Source organism: Naegleria lovaniensis, assembly GCF_003324165.1.
Source record: "Naegleria lovaniensis strain ATCC 30569 chromosome Unknown tig002, whole genome shotgun sequence".
In the NCBI taxonomy this organism is placed as follows: domain Eukaryota; phylum Heterolobosea; class Eutetramitea; order Acrasida; family Naegleriidae; genus Naegleria; species Naegleria lovaniensis.
The window spans coordinates 255,812-269,900 of NW_025407824.1; the positions used below are offsets into that span (position 1 = coordinate 255,812).

The 14,089-nt window shown below is 36.5% G+C and overlaps 10 protein-coding genes across 10 annotated transcripts; 3 read left to right on the forward strand and 7 right to left on the reverse strand.

Annotated features, from left to right (window-relative positions):
- Positions 1–206: 206 nt before the first annotated feature.
- Positions 207–1,482, forward strand: C9374_006896 (uncharacterized protein; the record flags this gene model as incomplete). The annotated part of the gene is made up of 2 exons (XM_044696806.1): positions 207–272; positions 406–1,482. The coding sequence occupies 2 exons, from the start codon at positions 207–209 to the stop codon at positions 1,480–1,482; spliced, it is 1,143 nt and encodes a 380-aa protein (XP_044555259.1).
- Positions 1,483–1,540: 58 nt separating this feature from the next.
- On the reverse strand, positions 1,541–3,001 carry C9374_006897 (uncharacterized protein; the record flags this gene model as incomplete). Its single annotated transcript, XM_044696807.1, has 1 exon — positions 1,541–3,001. The coding sequence occupies one exon, from the start codon at positions 2,999–3,001 to the stop codon at positions 1,541–1,543; it is 1,461 nt and encodes a 486-aa protein (XP_044555260.1).
- A 217-nt stretch (positions 3,002–3,218) lies between these two features.
- On the reverse strand, positions 3,219–4,906 carry C9374_006898 (uncharacterized protein; the record flags this gene model as incomplete). The annotated part of the gene is made up of 3 exons (XM_044696808.1): positions 3,219–4,709; positions 4,786–4,803; positions 4,868–4,906. The coding sequence occupies 3 exons, from the start codon at positions 4,904–4,906 to the stop codon at positions 3,219–3,221; spliced, it is 1,548 nt and encodes a 515-aa protein (XP_044555261.1).
- A 423-nt stretch (positions 4,907–5,329) lies between these two features.
- Positions 5,330–6,031, reverse strand: C9374_006899 (uncharacterized protein; the record flags this gene model as incomplete). Its single annotated transcript, XM_044696809.1, has 1 exon — positions 5,330–6,031. The coding sequence occupies one exon, from the start codon at positions 6,029–6,031 to the stop codon at positions 5,330–5,332; it is 702 nt and encodes a 233-aa protein (XP_044555262.1).
- A 158-nt stretch (positions 6,032–6,189) lies between these two features.
- C9374_006900 (uncharacterized protein) lies at positions 6,190–8,045 on the reverse strand (the record flags this gene model as incomplete). The annotated part of the gene is made up of 2 exons (XM_044696812.1): positions 6,190–6,836; positions 6,911–8,045. The coding sequence occupies 2 exons, from the start codon at positions 8,043–8,045 to the stop codon at positions 6,190–6,192; spliced, it is 1,782 nt and encodes a 593-aa protein (XP_044555263.1).
- Positions 8,046–8,443: 398 nt separating this feature from the next.
- Positions 8,444–9,625, forward strand: C9374_006901 (uncharacterized protein; the record flags this gene model as incomplete). Its single annotated transcript, XM_044696813.1, has 2 exons — positions 8,444–8,507; positions 8,571–9,625. The coding sequence occupies 2 exons, from the start codon at positions 8,444–8,446 to the stop codon at positions 9,623–9,625; spliced, it is 1,119 nt and encodes a 372-aa protein (XP_044555264.1).
- Positions 9,626–9,660: 35 nt separating this feature from the next.
- Positions 9,661–10,635, reverse strand: C9374_006902 (uncharacterized protein; the record flags this gene model as incomplete). The annotated part of the gene is made up of 1 exon (XM_044696814.1): positions 9,661–10,635. One exon carries the CDS (start codon positions 10,633–10,635, stop codon positions 9,661–9,663), a length of 975 nt encoding a protein of 324 aa, XP_044555265.1.
- Positions 10,636–11,039: 404 nt separating this feature from the next.
- C9374_006903 (uncharacterized protein) lies at positions 11,040–11,459 on the reverse strand (the record flags this gene model as incomplete). The annotated part of the gene is made up of 1 exon (XM_044696815.1): positions 11,040–11,459. The coding sequence occupies one exon, from the start codon at positions 11,457–11,459 to the stop codon at positions 11,040–11,042; it is 420 nt and encodes a 139-aa protein (XP_044555266.1).
- A 72-nt stretch (positions 11,460–11,531) lies between these two features.
- Positions 11,532–12,695, reverse strand: C9374_006904 (uncharacterized protein; the record flags this gene model as incomplete). Its single annotated transcript, XM_044696816.1, has 2 exons — positions 11,532–11,818; positions 11,873–12,695. 2 exons carry the CDS (start codon positions 12,693–12,695, stop codon positions 11,532–11,534), a joined length of 1,110 nt encoding a protein of 369 aa, XP_044555267.1.
- A 94-nt stretch (positions 12,696–12,789) lies between these two features.
- On the forward strand, positions 12,790–14,082 carry C9374_006905 (uncharacterized protein; the record flags this gene model as incomplete). The annotated part of the gene is made up of 1 exon (XM_044696817.1): positions 12,790–14,082. One exon carries the CDS (start codon positions 12,790–12,792, stop codon positions 14,080–14,082), a length of 1,293 nt encoding a protein of 430 aa, XP_044555268.1.
- Positions 14,083–14,089: the final 7 nt, after the last annotated feature.

The following is a 14,089-nucleotide window of genomic DNA, read 5'->3' on the forward strand; positions in this document are numbered from 1 at the left end:
TGAATTCCTTTTTTATTAAGGGGTGCTTGCAGTTGTGATTTGAGAGAACTCTCCCATAGATTGTGTATTGAGAGACACACCAAAACTTTCCTCTGAAGGCACTTCAGCAACTCACTCAAATAATGTTCTTTGATCCATCAAAACAATGAAGCAAGGAACCTTTTGCTAAAAATAATTATTTCCTCAGCACAAAGCAACAATAAAAAATGCAAATAGCGTTCAAGACTGTAACAAAGAGACAATTCGAGTTAGAGGCTAATCCTACCGATACCGTAAGTTTTCAAACGTCCATCAAGATCAACATATTAACTCTGGTATCATCATTAATACTCTCTTGTAAAATATTGACGCCATATTGACAATATTCTCCATGATGAAATAATTTAATACATTGCCATAATGAAGATCAAACACTTGAAACAATTGGTAGAGGACAATACTGAATTCAGCAGTGCTGGTATGAAACTTATTTACGGAGGAAAGGAATTAAACGATGATCAAACAATAGAATCCGCAAATATTCAATCAAGTATTGCTGTTATTCTTGTAGCAAAGAAAAAGCAACACGTTACTCAACCAAAGAAGAAGGAAGAGGAAACAACGTCTGCTGCTACTACTACTACCACCTCCGAAACAAAACCACCAACCACAACAACAACCGAAAGTACTCTTCCATCTACTACAACTCCTGCCAGTACAGCAACCACAACCACAGCAACCACACCTCAAGAGCAAATACCAGGTGGGCCTGGAACAGCTGAGTACGATGAGGCTGTGCAACAATTTTTGGAGATGGGTTACGACAGAAATGATATCGACGAATGTATGAAGGCTGCTTTTTATGATAGAGCAACAGCAGCTGAATTTCTCATTTCCGGCATTCCAGAAAATGTCAAGCAAATGATGCAAGAACATGGAGGAAATATGCCACCTCCACCACAAGGTGGTATGCCAGGGCTTCAAGGCAATCAACAAGGATTCAGTTTGCGTGATTTGTTTACTCTTTCACCACAGCTTAACAACTTGAGAAATGCTATTAGACAAAACCCAACACTTTTACGTGAATTTTTACAACATGTATCACAAGTGAGTCCGGAGTTATATCAAATCATTCAATCAAATCCTCGTGAATTTTTGGAAATTATTAATGAAACTGGTCCAACAACAACACAACCAGGTGGAACAACGCCATCAGGTGGTGTGCCAACAGGAGGTGAGACTGGCGGAGAGCAAGGAGGAATTCCAGGCGGTCAACAACCTCCACCAGGAACTGTGTTCATTACTCGTGAAGATGAGAGAAAGATCAATGAGTTAGTCGGTCTAGGATTTACCAAAAACGAAGCTATTCAAGCCTATTTGGCATGTGATAGAAATCAAGAAATGGCTGCCAACCTTCTTTTTGAAAACCGTGACAGGGGATTTGAGGACGACGACGAAGACGACGAACAACAAGGAGGTCAAGGTGGAGGCATGCACGACTAAATTAACAAATCAATTTTCTAAAATCATCCAACAACTTAAAAAGCAAGAATACAATGTATTATTTGATGAGAAGAATTTCTTGGTCGTCACTCGTTCGTATTTTCACCTTTTTTTTCTGAGCCTTATTGACACCTAACATTTCACCGTCACATATCAGCCTAGATTGACTCCTATTTTTGATCATATTTCGTTTCTTTTGTTCTGCCCATTTGAGGTGAGGCTTATTTTGAACAGCAACTTGTTGTTCTTCAGGACTTAATACTTGAATGACTGGGGCAGAGACATCCGTTTGAACATCTTCCTGAAAGACTTGTTTTCTTCGTCTCAAAGGAGTGAGAACAATGCCATTTGGTGTGGTCAAAGATGAGGATAAACCTTTAGAATTCTTGCCACTGTCAGGAACAGCTTGGACATTTTCATCATTCAGAGTGCAATTAAACGCTGACACTGGTAAGGGTTGATTCGATTTTGGAGTGAGGGGAAATGGGGAGGCAGGATTATGAAGAAGTAAATGATTATTATTATTACAACTACTACTAGCATTGGAAGAGATGGGAAGGGAGAGCGAAGAGTTATGACCTGTTGTCACTGAAGGTGTTGAAGAAGAGCTTGTCGAATGTTGTGAAGGAGATGATGTTGTCTGGATTGCGATACAGGTCACATTCTGATGACCACCATGATCAGTGTAACCTGTGGTTTCCGTTCTTCTTCTCAATGCCTCTGGCAATACAGGTTGCTCCTTTAGAACTCCTTTCATTCCTTTAGAGGATGATATTATGTTGGATTTTGAATTAGAAATGGAGCCATTCATCTCTCGTTTGGTTTTGTGACTTGATGTTTTTGGGCTTGATGGCATGCCGATGGTTTTCTTGTGTAAAATCTCATTGGCAGTTTTACCCAATGTTGAGTTTTTGAGTAAGGTTTTATACGCTTCCTCGATTGAATCAATATCATTGTCACATCCATTCCAACTTGATTCATCTCCTACTTTGTTATGATTCGAAGACAATGGTTCCTGAGGAGGTAAATTGTTGGACGAAGTTGTACTTTCATCACTGTTACTGGAATCCTCAGAAACTACATCTTCATTTGATCGAATCTCGCATTGTTTAGGACACTCTTTTTCATGTTGAGGAGCTTGTAGTTTGTTCGAATGAGATCCAATTTCAATTTGAAGGGACATTCTCAAGGTGGTGTCATGTTTCTTGTTGTTGTTTTGTGTTTGCTGCCGTTTGGATGACGGGGACGCAGATGAAACGTCGGAAAGAGTTCGCTTGATTGCACACATGGAATCTAAATCGTCATCATCACATGACGTATGGTCATGACGATTGAGGTGGCCTTTAGATGGTGTCCTTTTTCGCAAGCTCGTTCGATTCGGTTCCGATTGAGCTTTGCCACTGGATTGGCTAGAGGAAAAGTTGGTGATTTGAGTTTTGAACCGTTTATTGCTGTTAGACGGTGATGCCGGTGTTGTAGATGAGTGGTTCAAAGAAGAACGGCTTAAGATTGCTCCCATTCTTTAAACATGTTTGAAACTATTCATTGATTGGGTTAAGAGACGACAAGCAGCTGTCAACTTGTCAGAGATACGTCTCGAGTTGAGATGAAAAAGAAGAACAACATGGACGGAGATAGCTCTTGCAAAACATAGAGATGTGCTATGCTCTTTACTGAAAAATGCCAAGTTGGTCCAACAATAGTCAATCAGCTTCTCAATAATAATAAACAGCAATTTACACTTTCTTGACACAAGTTTTCTTGTGCTCAGGCCAATTCTTTTTCTGACATTCAACCGAGCAATAAAAAACGCTCTTACATTGCGAACACTTGCTAGTTGCAGGTTTTCCACATGTGTTGCAAGTATTTGATTCTGAAGCATTAGTGTTGCTTGAGGAAACATTTTGGTGAGCTGCTTTTTCTGCTTGTTCAATTTGTTCATCAGTAATTCCTACCAATATTTTCCTTAATTTGTTGGACAAGTCTTCTAAAGCGAGACTTGTTTCATGATACTCAGGTTCAAGCTTTGCAGACAGCTGAACCCATCTCGTTGAGGCTGACCAACCTTTCTCTGGTAAAGTTGGGCATTCAGCATCCCAGCCAATTTTAGAGTCTCTGTTTTTCATAGCTTCTGAATTGAAGAAAAATGTTCCTCTCAAGTGTTCCCATAAAATACTGGACATGTCACAATCACTTCCTTCAAAATATCCTTTTTCATGGAATGAGCAAAGAGCTCCCAACAAGTAACATTGTGTGGCATAGTCAGAGGTTTTCTTCAAAAGCTGGGTGCAGAGAGTGACAAAGAGTGTGGCTTGACCTTTAAAATTTGATTTTGCTTTTTCCTTATCGAATTTCACAAGTGAGAATCTGTAAATGCATTTTGCCATACTTCTCTGAAAATCAACAACAGCTGCATTCATTAATTTAGTTCCTGTCATTGAACACTCCCCTCTAGTAAGAAGCTTTTCTTGATTTGTTCCTTTTCCAAATTTTCTAATTTCAATAAAATCGTCTCCAACCTTTGTGACATCTCTTGTTGAACTCGTCTTTAAACTATTGATGTCTATTCCGTCCCTCATTTCACACTTGAATTGTGTCATGTTGAGAAATTTCAAGCAATGAACGATCGAATTAAAGAAACGGAATTCCAATAACAATGCCTTCACTCGTTGAGCCAAATTATAAAACTTTTCGACATAAAAGTCTTCATCCAAAGTATCTTCGTTGACTATAAATTTGCAAATATTTGCAAAAATCAATAAACCTTCTCGTTTTTCCAGAGATGTTTCTTTTAACATCATGGAAATCAAGTTATCCATCAACTTTCTAAGAGATGCTTGATCATTAGAAGCCATTTCTTGGTCATGCAATTTCAACAAGACCAATCCACATCTTTCTCTTGTGAGAATGTCCAAACATCTGCTTGCATAGAATGGTACATATCTCACAGAACTATTCAAGAAAGCAATCAATGCATTCATACATTCCATATCAACATATTTTTGCAAATCATCTCCTTCAGAAAACCATTGAGTTAACACGGACATGGGATTTAAAAGAGCATCTTCATTATCAGCTTTTTTGTACCAATTATTAAAGAATTTTCTACCAATTTCAAAATCACCAGTTTCCAAGGCACAAAACACGCAATTGGTTTCGTCAAACTTGAGCGGCCTTCTAAGTTTGGGATCATTTCGCATAATTGAATCTAAAGAGAATAAATAACCCTAGGTTATTGTTATTCCGAACAGTTGTTATCAAGACTTGATTATGAAAATAATAATAAAATGTTATTGTACATACCTCCATTCCTTGTTGATGCTAATAATTGTTTAACAACGATTGTATGATAAGCTTATCACACAAATGATGGTAAACTACGTACGGAATAGAAATGGTAATCATAGCGAAGATCGTGAGACATTTTTTTTTGATCAAAAAGTTTTTTAAATCTTCCAAAAAAGATCAATTTTATAAAGTCTTCACACATTCATCATTGTATAAAGTATGGAAAAAACACATAACAGGAAGGACAAGAAGCGACTCATGCAATGATGGTTCAAAACACTCTCACCTCCATTGACTCGAGACGATGTTTTTGATACTTGAGGTGGAAGTGAGGATTTTTCAATGACAATATCTGATGGAATCCATTGATAAAATTGAATACTTGCATTCACAAAGGAAATCGCATTGGCATGTCCTGATGGAAGTGCCCATTTCGTATCACCTGATAATAGTTCAACATTCACTTGAAAATCCGTATTCCATTTTTGGAACAATTGCAAAGTCTGATTCCAATACTTTTGGTTGCTCATTAACTTTGCAGATTCCAAATAAATAGTTCTCAACTTTCCCTTAAGCTTGGACAAGTCAAAAGAAATTCTTGTCGTGCTGATTCTTTTAAAATCACGTCACTGTCCCACACATAGAGATCTCGTTTTACAGATGAGAAGGGTTGAGTGAAATTTTGTGTGAAATTCTTGTACCACTTGTAATCATGCACTGCAACTCCTTCATAGGATGCATTTCCATTAAATGTATTTTCAATGAAATTCAAATCGTTTTCCAATTCTTGAAAAGATTTTCCAAAATAAGTAGCAGTCGGTTCAGATGGTAATTCCATCGTTTCAATTCCAACCACGACTCTAGTACCAGATTTTAGAGCGTATTGAATTTCAGTAGATGCATCTCGAACAGCTCGTGTTCCTGAATTTACATAATCCATAATCATGAGATTGCCCCTGTCCTGAACGAATTCGCTCAATTTTTTAGTCACACCATTCCGAGTGTGAGAAATTCCATCAAACCACCTTGGAATTGCGAATCGAAGAGGAATAGGAGATTTGAGTTGTTTCAATTTGTCGATCATGTCCAAATAATAGTCAGCTGTTTGGGTTTGATTTTGAGTCCATTCGGAAAGTGTGTACGGTTCTACATCGAGTTGAATGGATCTCACAAGTGAGGATGATGCAGCTCGAGAGGTTGACAGATTTGACACCAAAACAAGAAATAAGAGGCATGACAGCAAGAAAGCTGGTTGCATCATTTTTTTGCTTGCAATGATCCGCCCAGCTTGTTATGAAAAGATTTGTTGAATGTCTATTGGACTTTGCCTTTTTGTGACAAAGAGTCTTCGGTCATACCTCAGCTTTTCTTGAACGAGCTTTGTGAATAATAGATGTATTCATGGAATTTCGGAATCGTTTAAACGACTGGAGAAGGATTGGAATCGGTGTTCACTGGTTTCACCTCATTATCCTCAGGGTGTGTCGTAATATTATGGTTTGAACTCCTTCTTCTATTCATCTTGATCTCTTCAAACCATTTACAAAGAAGAATGTCGCTCACGGAGGAACTGTAATGTTTGGAAATTTCCACGTCGTTGGCTAGAATGTAAGTGATGAAAAGCAAAATTACAAAGCAAGTCACATCAATACCCATGGATCTGAACAGACCAACGTAAATACCGTACAAATCCCAAGCTACAACATAGGTTGGAAGCAAAACAGCTGCAGCTAGGAAGGACATGATGAGCACCAAGTTGAAAAGTATCATCTTTTTGGTGAATTTGAGCTCTGAAATGTTTTTCTGAGATCGTTTCAACCTTTTAAAGATAATCCAACTGTAGGCACTGAAAACAACCATTAAAATGTTGGGACAAACAATCATGCAAATGGCAGCAACAGCGAATAAGGGAAATGTTCCTTCCAAAATTATGCATCCAACAACTCCTACGATCAATGCAAAGACGTTAAATGCATACATGATTGCCAATAAAACCCAATTTCGTCGAGAGAGAGTTCTCTTTGTCTTTGAGGAACCAAGCAAATCAACAATATGTCCCCAATGAACTAGAAGAGTAATATAAGCAAATGAAAAGCACCAAACTGCAAGTGATCTGAAGCATCCATTTAAGAGGTCTGACCAACGACATCATAGAAAAATCGAAAGTTCCAAATAAATAGAATTACATTTTCCAAAAGAATAAGCAGTGTAGAGCAAAGTAGAAGCAGTAAAATGGAAGGTCTCAAGTCGGTGAACAACAATTCTTCAAAACATATTTTCAAAATAATATTTGGAAGGAATGTTGAGGATGCTTGGTTCGCTATTGAGGTTTTAAGTCGGGAGTTAATGGCATGAATTTTGGTTAGAGTCAGTGGGATTATATTATATACAATGAAAAGTATTAAATTAATAGAAAACAAAAGAATGATTATCAAAGGGGAGCCCATATACTTGAACGGAAGAATAAAGTTGTAGTAAGCGTCTGCACATTGAAACGCAAGTCGTTTCCCTAATTCATTTCTACACCAACACATCACTGGATTCATCAAATCAGAAACAAATAGAGTATTGTAAAGATGAAGGGTATTATCAGTGGTTATATTCGATTGCTTTGAAGTATAAATACTGCTATAATAAACTCCAGGTTGAAAAAATCTCCAATCAATAATTCCAATATTGAAATTAGTAGTATTGACGACGGAGCTGTTTGCAATAATGGAATGTATAGATTGTTCGTCCATATTATGGTTACAATGGCTAAGCATGGATGTTTGCAACGCTTCATAACTTGGAAATTTTGACAGGCATTGGTTGCTATTACTGCTTGCTATTGCCTTTCTAAATTCTTGAGAATGAAAATTGTTACAATGAATACAAAAATTAATCATTCTGAAGTATTCCATTCGAAACGTGGTGTTACTGACGAGACTAGTTGTCAAGTTCAGACAAACATTGGAATCCAATGAACATTCACAAAAGTATTCAATACAAATAGAGTTGTTCAAAAACGCTGATGAATTTTGTATCGTCAACCTTGTGTCAATGAGACTCGAATCACACAAATCAATTTCCGAGTTATCCAACACAAATTGGAGAACATAATAACTTTGACTAATTCGATTTGTATATGAAATGTCCCTATTTTCGGGATATGGAAGCTCGTTCACTACGAGCTGAAATTCTGATTCGTTTTGAGCTTGCAGTGTAGCACGTAAAGCCAAAATGACAAGAAATAGCTCTATAATCCATGTTATTCTTGTTTGTTTCTTCATCATCTCTGAGTTTGCGAGAGGCAATTTTGTTTTTACGAATGCTTGAATCTTTAAGAGATAAGTCCTACTAATTCATTACTAAGTATTGACAGCCTCGGAGGGCTACTACAATTCAATTTGTAGCAACAAGCATGAGCATGACATCTTGATGATGTTCAGAGGTTGTCTCTTCCATGTTGAGCATTTGGGGAGATCACAAAACCTCCAAATTTAGGGAAAGCATACGTTTCTGACCACACCATGATGAAAGAAATTCCTTTAAAACAATGTTATCAGTTTGAAACAATTCTCTCTAATCACTGTCCTGTTTATCGGAATCTGTACAGCTGCTTTTGCAAGTCACGCGGTTCAAGGCATCGTTACGAAAAAGGTTCGATATCCATTTTTTAAAAAACTGAAAAATGAAACAGCCCAACATGTGCACTAGCTCATCAAGTCGTTCATCATCGGTGAGTAAAAACACAGGTGAGTCAAACCAGTTGTTGTTGTTCAACATGTTTATTATCGGAATCAATGATTGAATGTTAGTTGGATGGTTTGATTATGCGCAAGAATGTATTTTGGAAGAAGTCATCAAACAAAATCATGGAAAGCCTTTTACCATGCAAGAAACGGAGCAAGCACAAGAATTAATGAAATTACTTTCTACAAGTGCAGATACAAAAGGAATTAAATTTTCATCGACAGCTCTCCATTATCAATATTATCAGAGTAAATTCAAAAAGAGAGCGCTGTTAATGTATCAAGTTTTGGTGAATGTGTGGAAAACAGAATTTTTGACATCGTTCAAAAAGAAAGCTAGTGCATACAATGAAAGGACTGTTTATGAAAAAGTGAAGCAATTAGTGGAAAAGAAGAAAGGGCAGTGGAATTTTAACGAATTTTCTGAGCTTGCAACATTGGCACTGATTCTAAGTACAAGGTCTAACGATATTCAAGTGAACATTTCGGAAGATACTGCTACGGACATGCTCGATGGTGAGTGTAATCACTGTGGAATATTGTCCATTCCAGTGATGCGAGAGTTTACTGACGTGAACATGTCCACTACACAAAGGCATATTCGTATTGCTAGCATTGGTGGTGGGCCAGGAAATGACAGTGCAGCATTTGTGGTCCTAAAAGAAACCTTACTCGCAAAGTTATTTGAAAAAGGAGTACTGATTGAGTCAGATTTATTTGATTTGGAGAAAAATTGGAAAAATTATCTGGAAAAATTGCAAGAAATTTCCAAAGACAGCTTAATTTTGAATTTTAACAGATGTGATGTAACAAAATCCTTGGAAAATTCTCTAAATCGAGCGTTGAAAGATAGAATTTCTGACTATGACATTTTTTTATTCAGCTATGTCTGTAATGAAACATCACATCTCACAAAACAAGCGGAGGGAGTATTTTTCACTGAGCTTTTTACATATGCCAAGCCCTTTTCCATTTTTGTATTCATTGATGTGATTGATCATGCCAAGAAAGCCCTGATGTACATTGAGGAACTTACAAGAAAAGTACACTCAACATTTGTGTCGTTTCATCTCCCCTCAAATCAAGCACAAGAAATGATCGTGATCAAGTGCAGCGTCTAATTTATTGAAGTGCTTTGTAATTCCCTATGCAATACTTATTGCTTGAATAATTGAAGAGTAGTGACTGTGGCATAATTCAACGCATTTGTTCCAGAGCGTTGAGAAGCTAAATTCAAATGCAAGCCCTTTGGATTGAAAACTTTCTCGTTTTGTTCCTTCACAATAGCAGGGATGTTGACCTTTTCAGCAGTTTCACTAAATGGCTTGACTGTAGCATAGTAAATGGCAATCCAGTAAACAACAAGAAAAGGCAAAGCAAGAAGAAATGGAATTCCCAACAAGGGAGCAGAAACAATGATTGACCAATACAATGGAGCAGTAATATACTTGTAGAAAACTTGTAAGCTCGCTTCTGTTTCACTATTCATTCTATTAATTGCATTCTTCCATTCATCAGCTGATAATCCAAATTGTTGTGAAATTGTTTCTGGTAAATAGACATCAAAGCAACGGCATTCCTTATTAAATGTTGACTTTGTTTCATATATTTTAACAGGAGATGCAAGAGGTTGATTGGGAGGTAATTGAACTCTAAATGAAATAACTTTCAATTCATAACTTTCCAAAGGAACTCCAAAAGTATTGGTTTGAAGTGAAACATCCAACGCAAGCCATGCACCATATGGTTTAAAATTCGTGTTGGTTTCATCCACCACAGCTTGCAATTTGCCTCTCAATTCTCTATCTCGACTCTTCTTCCAAAAGAGTTCATCTAAACCAACATAAATCATCACTGCCACCAATGGAATGAGTCCGATTCCAAGAACAGCACAAATTGTTAAAATTGTTTGCTTTCTTTCTTCAATGGCATAATAATCTATTAAAATGGCATCAAGCTTTTGGCAGCATTTGGAATATTGCTCTTGAGAAACTCCATGGAATTGAATGAATTGTGCTGGCAATGCACAAGTAGTAGAGAATTTGCTCAATGAATGAGCGTATTGAGATTGGAACGCATAGGTGGTAGGAGCCATCTTGGACGCCTCAGAGACTGGAGGTTGCTGTTGCATGGTTGTGGTGAAAATTGGCTATGATGATGATGAGGAACGGACCTCTGTTGTGAACAATGAGATAATTGTTTTTTTTGAATCGGGTTTTCAGCGCGTGTCAGTCTTTCTTATTTTGCAAGTTGATGAAAATCGTTTCGCGAAATGGTCAATGAGATGGATAAAAAGAACTCTAATCAATATGATGATTATAATTGTAACGATTCAACAACGTCTTTCGAAACTTTGTTAAACGAATCGTTGGATGTGGGAACCTAACATTTCCAAGTTCACAACTTTTGAAATAATTATTAAATATTTCCATTCTAATTTAGTTTTACAATGTAAGGTCACCAACCACTGTCATTTCACAATGAAATCATACAAACGTTTTTAGAAATGCAATTACAGTAAATTTTATAGATTAATTATAAATTTCTCATGCCATACTCAAACTCTTCCTTTTGCCTAGCCATCATTTCTCTGATTTGTTCATTTACATCTTTTTCTTTTGTTTCAAATACACTTGCAATTAATTGAGGTAACGAAAAGTATCCTAATTGATCTCCAACAATTAAAACCACAATAATAATTACAATCATGATGATGAGGCTGAAAATACCAGTTTTAGCATTTTCCCACCGATAATGAGAAATTTCTTCATCGAGCTTTTTTAATCGTTCTTCGGTTTTATCTACTTGTTGTTGTAAATTAGTAATTTTTGAAGCATTCTTGTCTGTGTTGGGAATATTTTCTAATTCTTCTTTCAACTTGGAAAGTGTTGATTTTATTTCCGATTGTTTCTCAACAAGTTTTTCGAGTGTGGCAGCAATGGTGGAGTTGGACATTTTTTTGTGTGTTTGGAATTCACAAGCCTTGTTGGTCAAGACACGTGTAAATTATGATGGCACTGAAAAGGTTTATTTTTCATTTCGTTGAAGCTTTTGTTGCTTTTCAATAAATTCTTGTAAATTTTGAGCATTGTCGACAGAAAAGAAGTCATCAGGCACACCAGAATACATTTTGAAGCTTGGTCGCATGACTCCTTCGTTATTCTCAACAACCTTGACAACCAATTCCTTAGAGTCTGAAGATAAATGTCCAGATTTAAAAGAGTTAAATAGTAATGGGCTTGTTGGAGGGCCAAAAACATTGAAATCAACAATAAACACAGCACCTGTTCTGCTGATGTATAAATCAACGGTATCTGCAATGTGAAATAAATTTGTAAATAAATAATTGCATGTTGAATCACACTTACACTGAGAGAGAGGGAACGAGTGCTTGATATACTTTTCCCAGAATGTCACTAATTTTTCAGTAACGTTTTCCAAGTCGACTAAAAGGAATTTGTAGAAATTCGAAATGTCTCTCTGAGAAATACCAATAAGAGTTCTATCCTTGACAAAGCATCTAAACTCCATAGATGGATTCACGTCATACCATTTTCTTAATGCTAAAACCCGCTTAATTTCGCTCTCAGGCTTATAATTCATGCAATTATTATAGGCTTTTTGAATATCGTGCGTAACAAATGATGAACTCTTGAGCACTAGAAATACGTCCTCAATCGATTTACATCTCAATAAAGATGACTCAGAAAGCATCCAATTGGCATCCTTTGGAGCACTCCAATTCATCTTTGGAAAAACTTCTTCAAACTCGTCTAAGGCATCCGCTATTTGCAATTGCAATGCTGTAAATTCGGGAACCTTATTCTCGTCATCTTCGTCATCACTATTGGCATACTTTTCTCGCTCTTCATCGCTATCGCTTTCAAAATTAGGAACCACTTTTTTAGTATCAACCGATGCCGGCAAAACGACACCGTCTTGTTTTAAGTACTCGATAAAATCATCCTCCAACTTGATAATTTTGGTCAATATTGTAATTCTTTTCGGAGTGATTTGTGGATTTGTTTTTCCATCATATAAATAATACCAATTAGAAATTGAACATTGGTTCACCTCGTCCATTAGTAAACAAGGTTCAATATTTTCCTCTTCATCAAACTCCAAATTTAAGTCATCGTCATGATTGTGCTCGCAATCTGTGTGTGATTGCTGTTCACTGGAGCATAACATTTTTTTGTGTTTAAAATTAACCCAGAAAAGATCGCGAATCATCATCATTAAAAAATATTTCATAACAAGCACTAGCGAATCTTCAGAAACAAAGATGTCTCCTCAACACCAACAACAGCAACTTGTAAAACAAATAATGAAAACGGGAGCTATTAATATGCTATTTAAGAATGGAAAGAGAGTACAAGAGTTTGATGCATCAACCAATGCTTCGGACTTTCTTTTAAATTTTCCAAGAGGAGCGTACACAACCATGAGAACGCTTCATAGACATTCCGTATTTCAACTTAAATTTCATATTCATCGATTAATATACAGCACAACAAAGATGATTGCAGATGAACATTTGGATATTAGCAAGAAATCACCAAATTCCGAGTTATTAATTGAAAATTATAATAATACTATCAAAGACAATAATAGAATTGGAATGTATCCTCTTTCCTTGTTGTCCTCAGTTGATACTAGTAACAATGAAACGCATGAATTGTTTCTTGAAGAATCAATAAGAATTTTATCGCAAGATATTTGCGAATATTATAACAACGTGGACGCCATAGATCCAGTACAAATATTGGCAGAAAGTTGTCCAACTGCTCCAATGGATGAGCTTAAAATTACATTACTCTTGGTTTGGTATCATCATCAAATCTCATCATCAGGAGACGACTTTGAAAACGAAATGAATATCTCTACAACTTTTGATTTATATTCTCATATTACAAAACTTGGTGAGAGGCCCTCAAAACCAGTACTTGTAGACCTTTTACCTGGTAGTAGATGTCATCTTGGAAACGCAAAAGATAGTATTTGGATTACTGAACGAAATGCATTGTATGAACGTAAATCGAAAGATTCTAACGAAGTGATCATGTGTGAAAGCAATGGAATTGTTAGAGAAGGACTTAGCTCCAACTTTTTCATTGTCAATTCCTCTAATCAAGTGGTAACTGCTAAAGAAGACATTCTATTTGGAAGTGTACGTGGATTATTAATTCCAACAAAAGATCAAGCTGAAAACATTATTGAAAATTCAGGAGCTCAAAACGACTCTTTTGATAATACTGTCCTTAAACCTGAAGAATATTGTGAAGAAAATCCTAACTTGGCAGATATGTTAACATGGAAAGAAGCTTTTATCACCAGCACTTCAAGACTGGTTTTGCCTATCAGGGTGATGAACATTGCAAAAGAATGCATTGATGAAATCCTTCCTACTGAAAGAGCTCAGAAAATTAAGGAAAGCGGAAGACTGAAGGACTGTGGAACGTACTACTCTTTTACTTTTGAAAGCACACAATTTTCTGAAAATCTAAATCGGTTGCTGATCAGCAAAATGCAAACAATGAGTATTAAGGTAGTGACCTCTGAGAGTGCATGCAATTGATAAACTC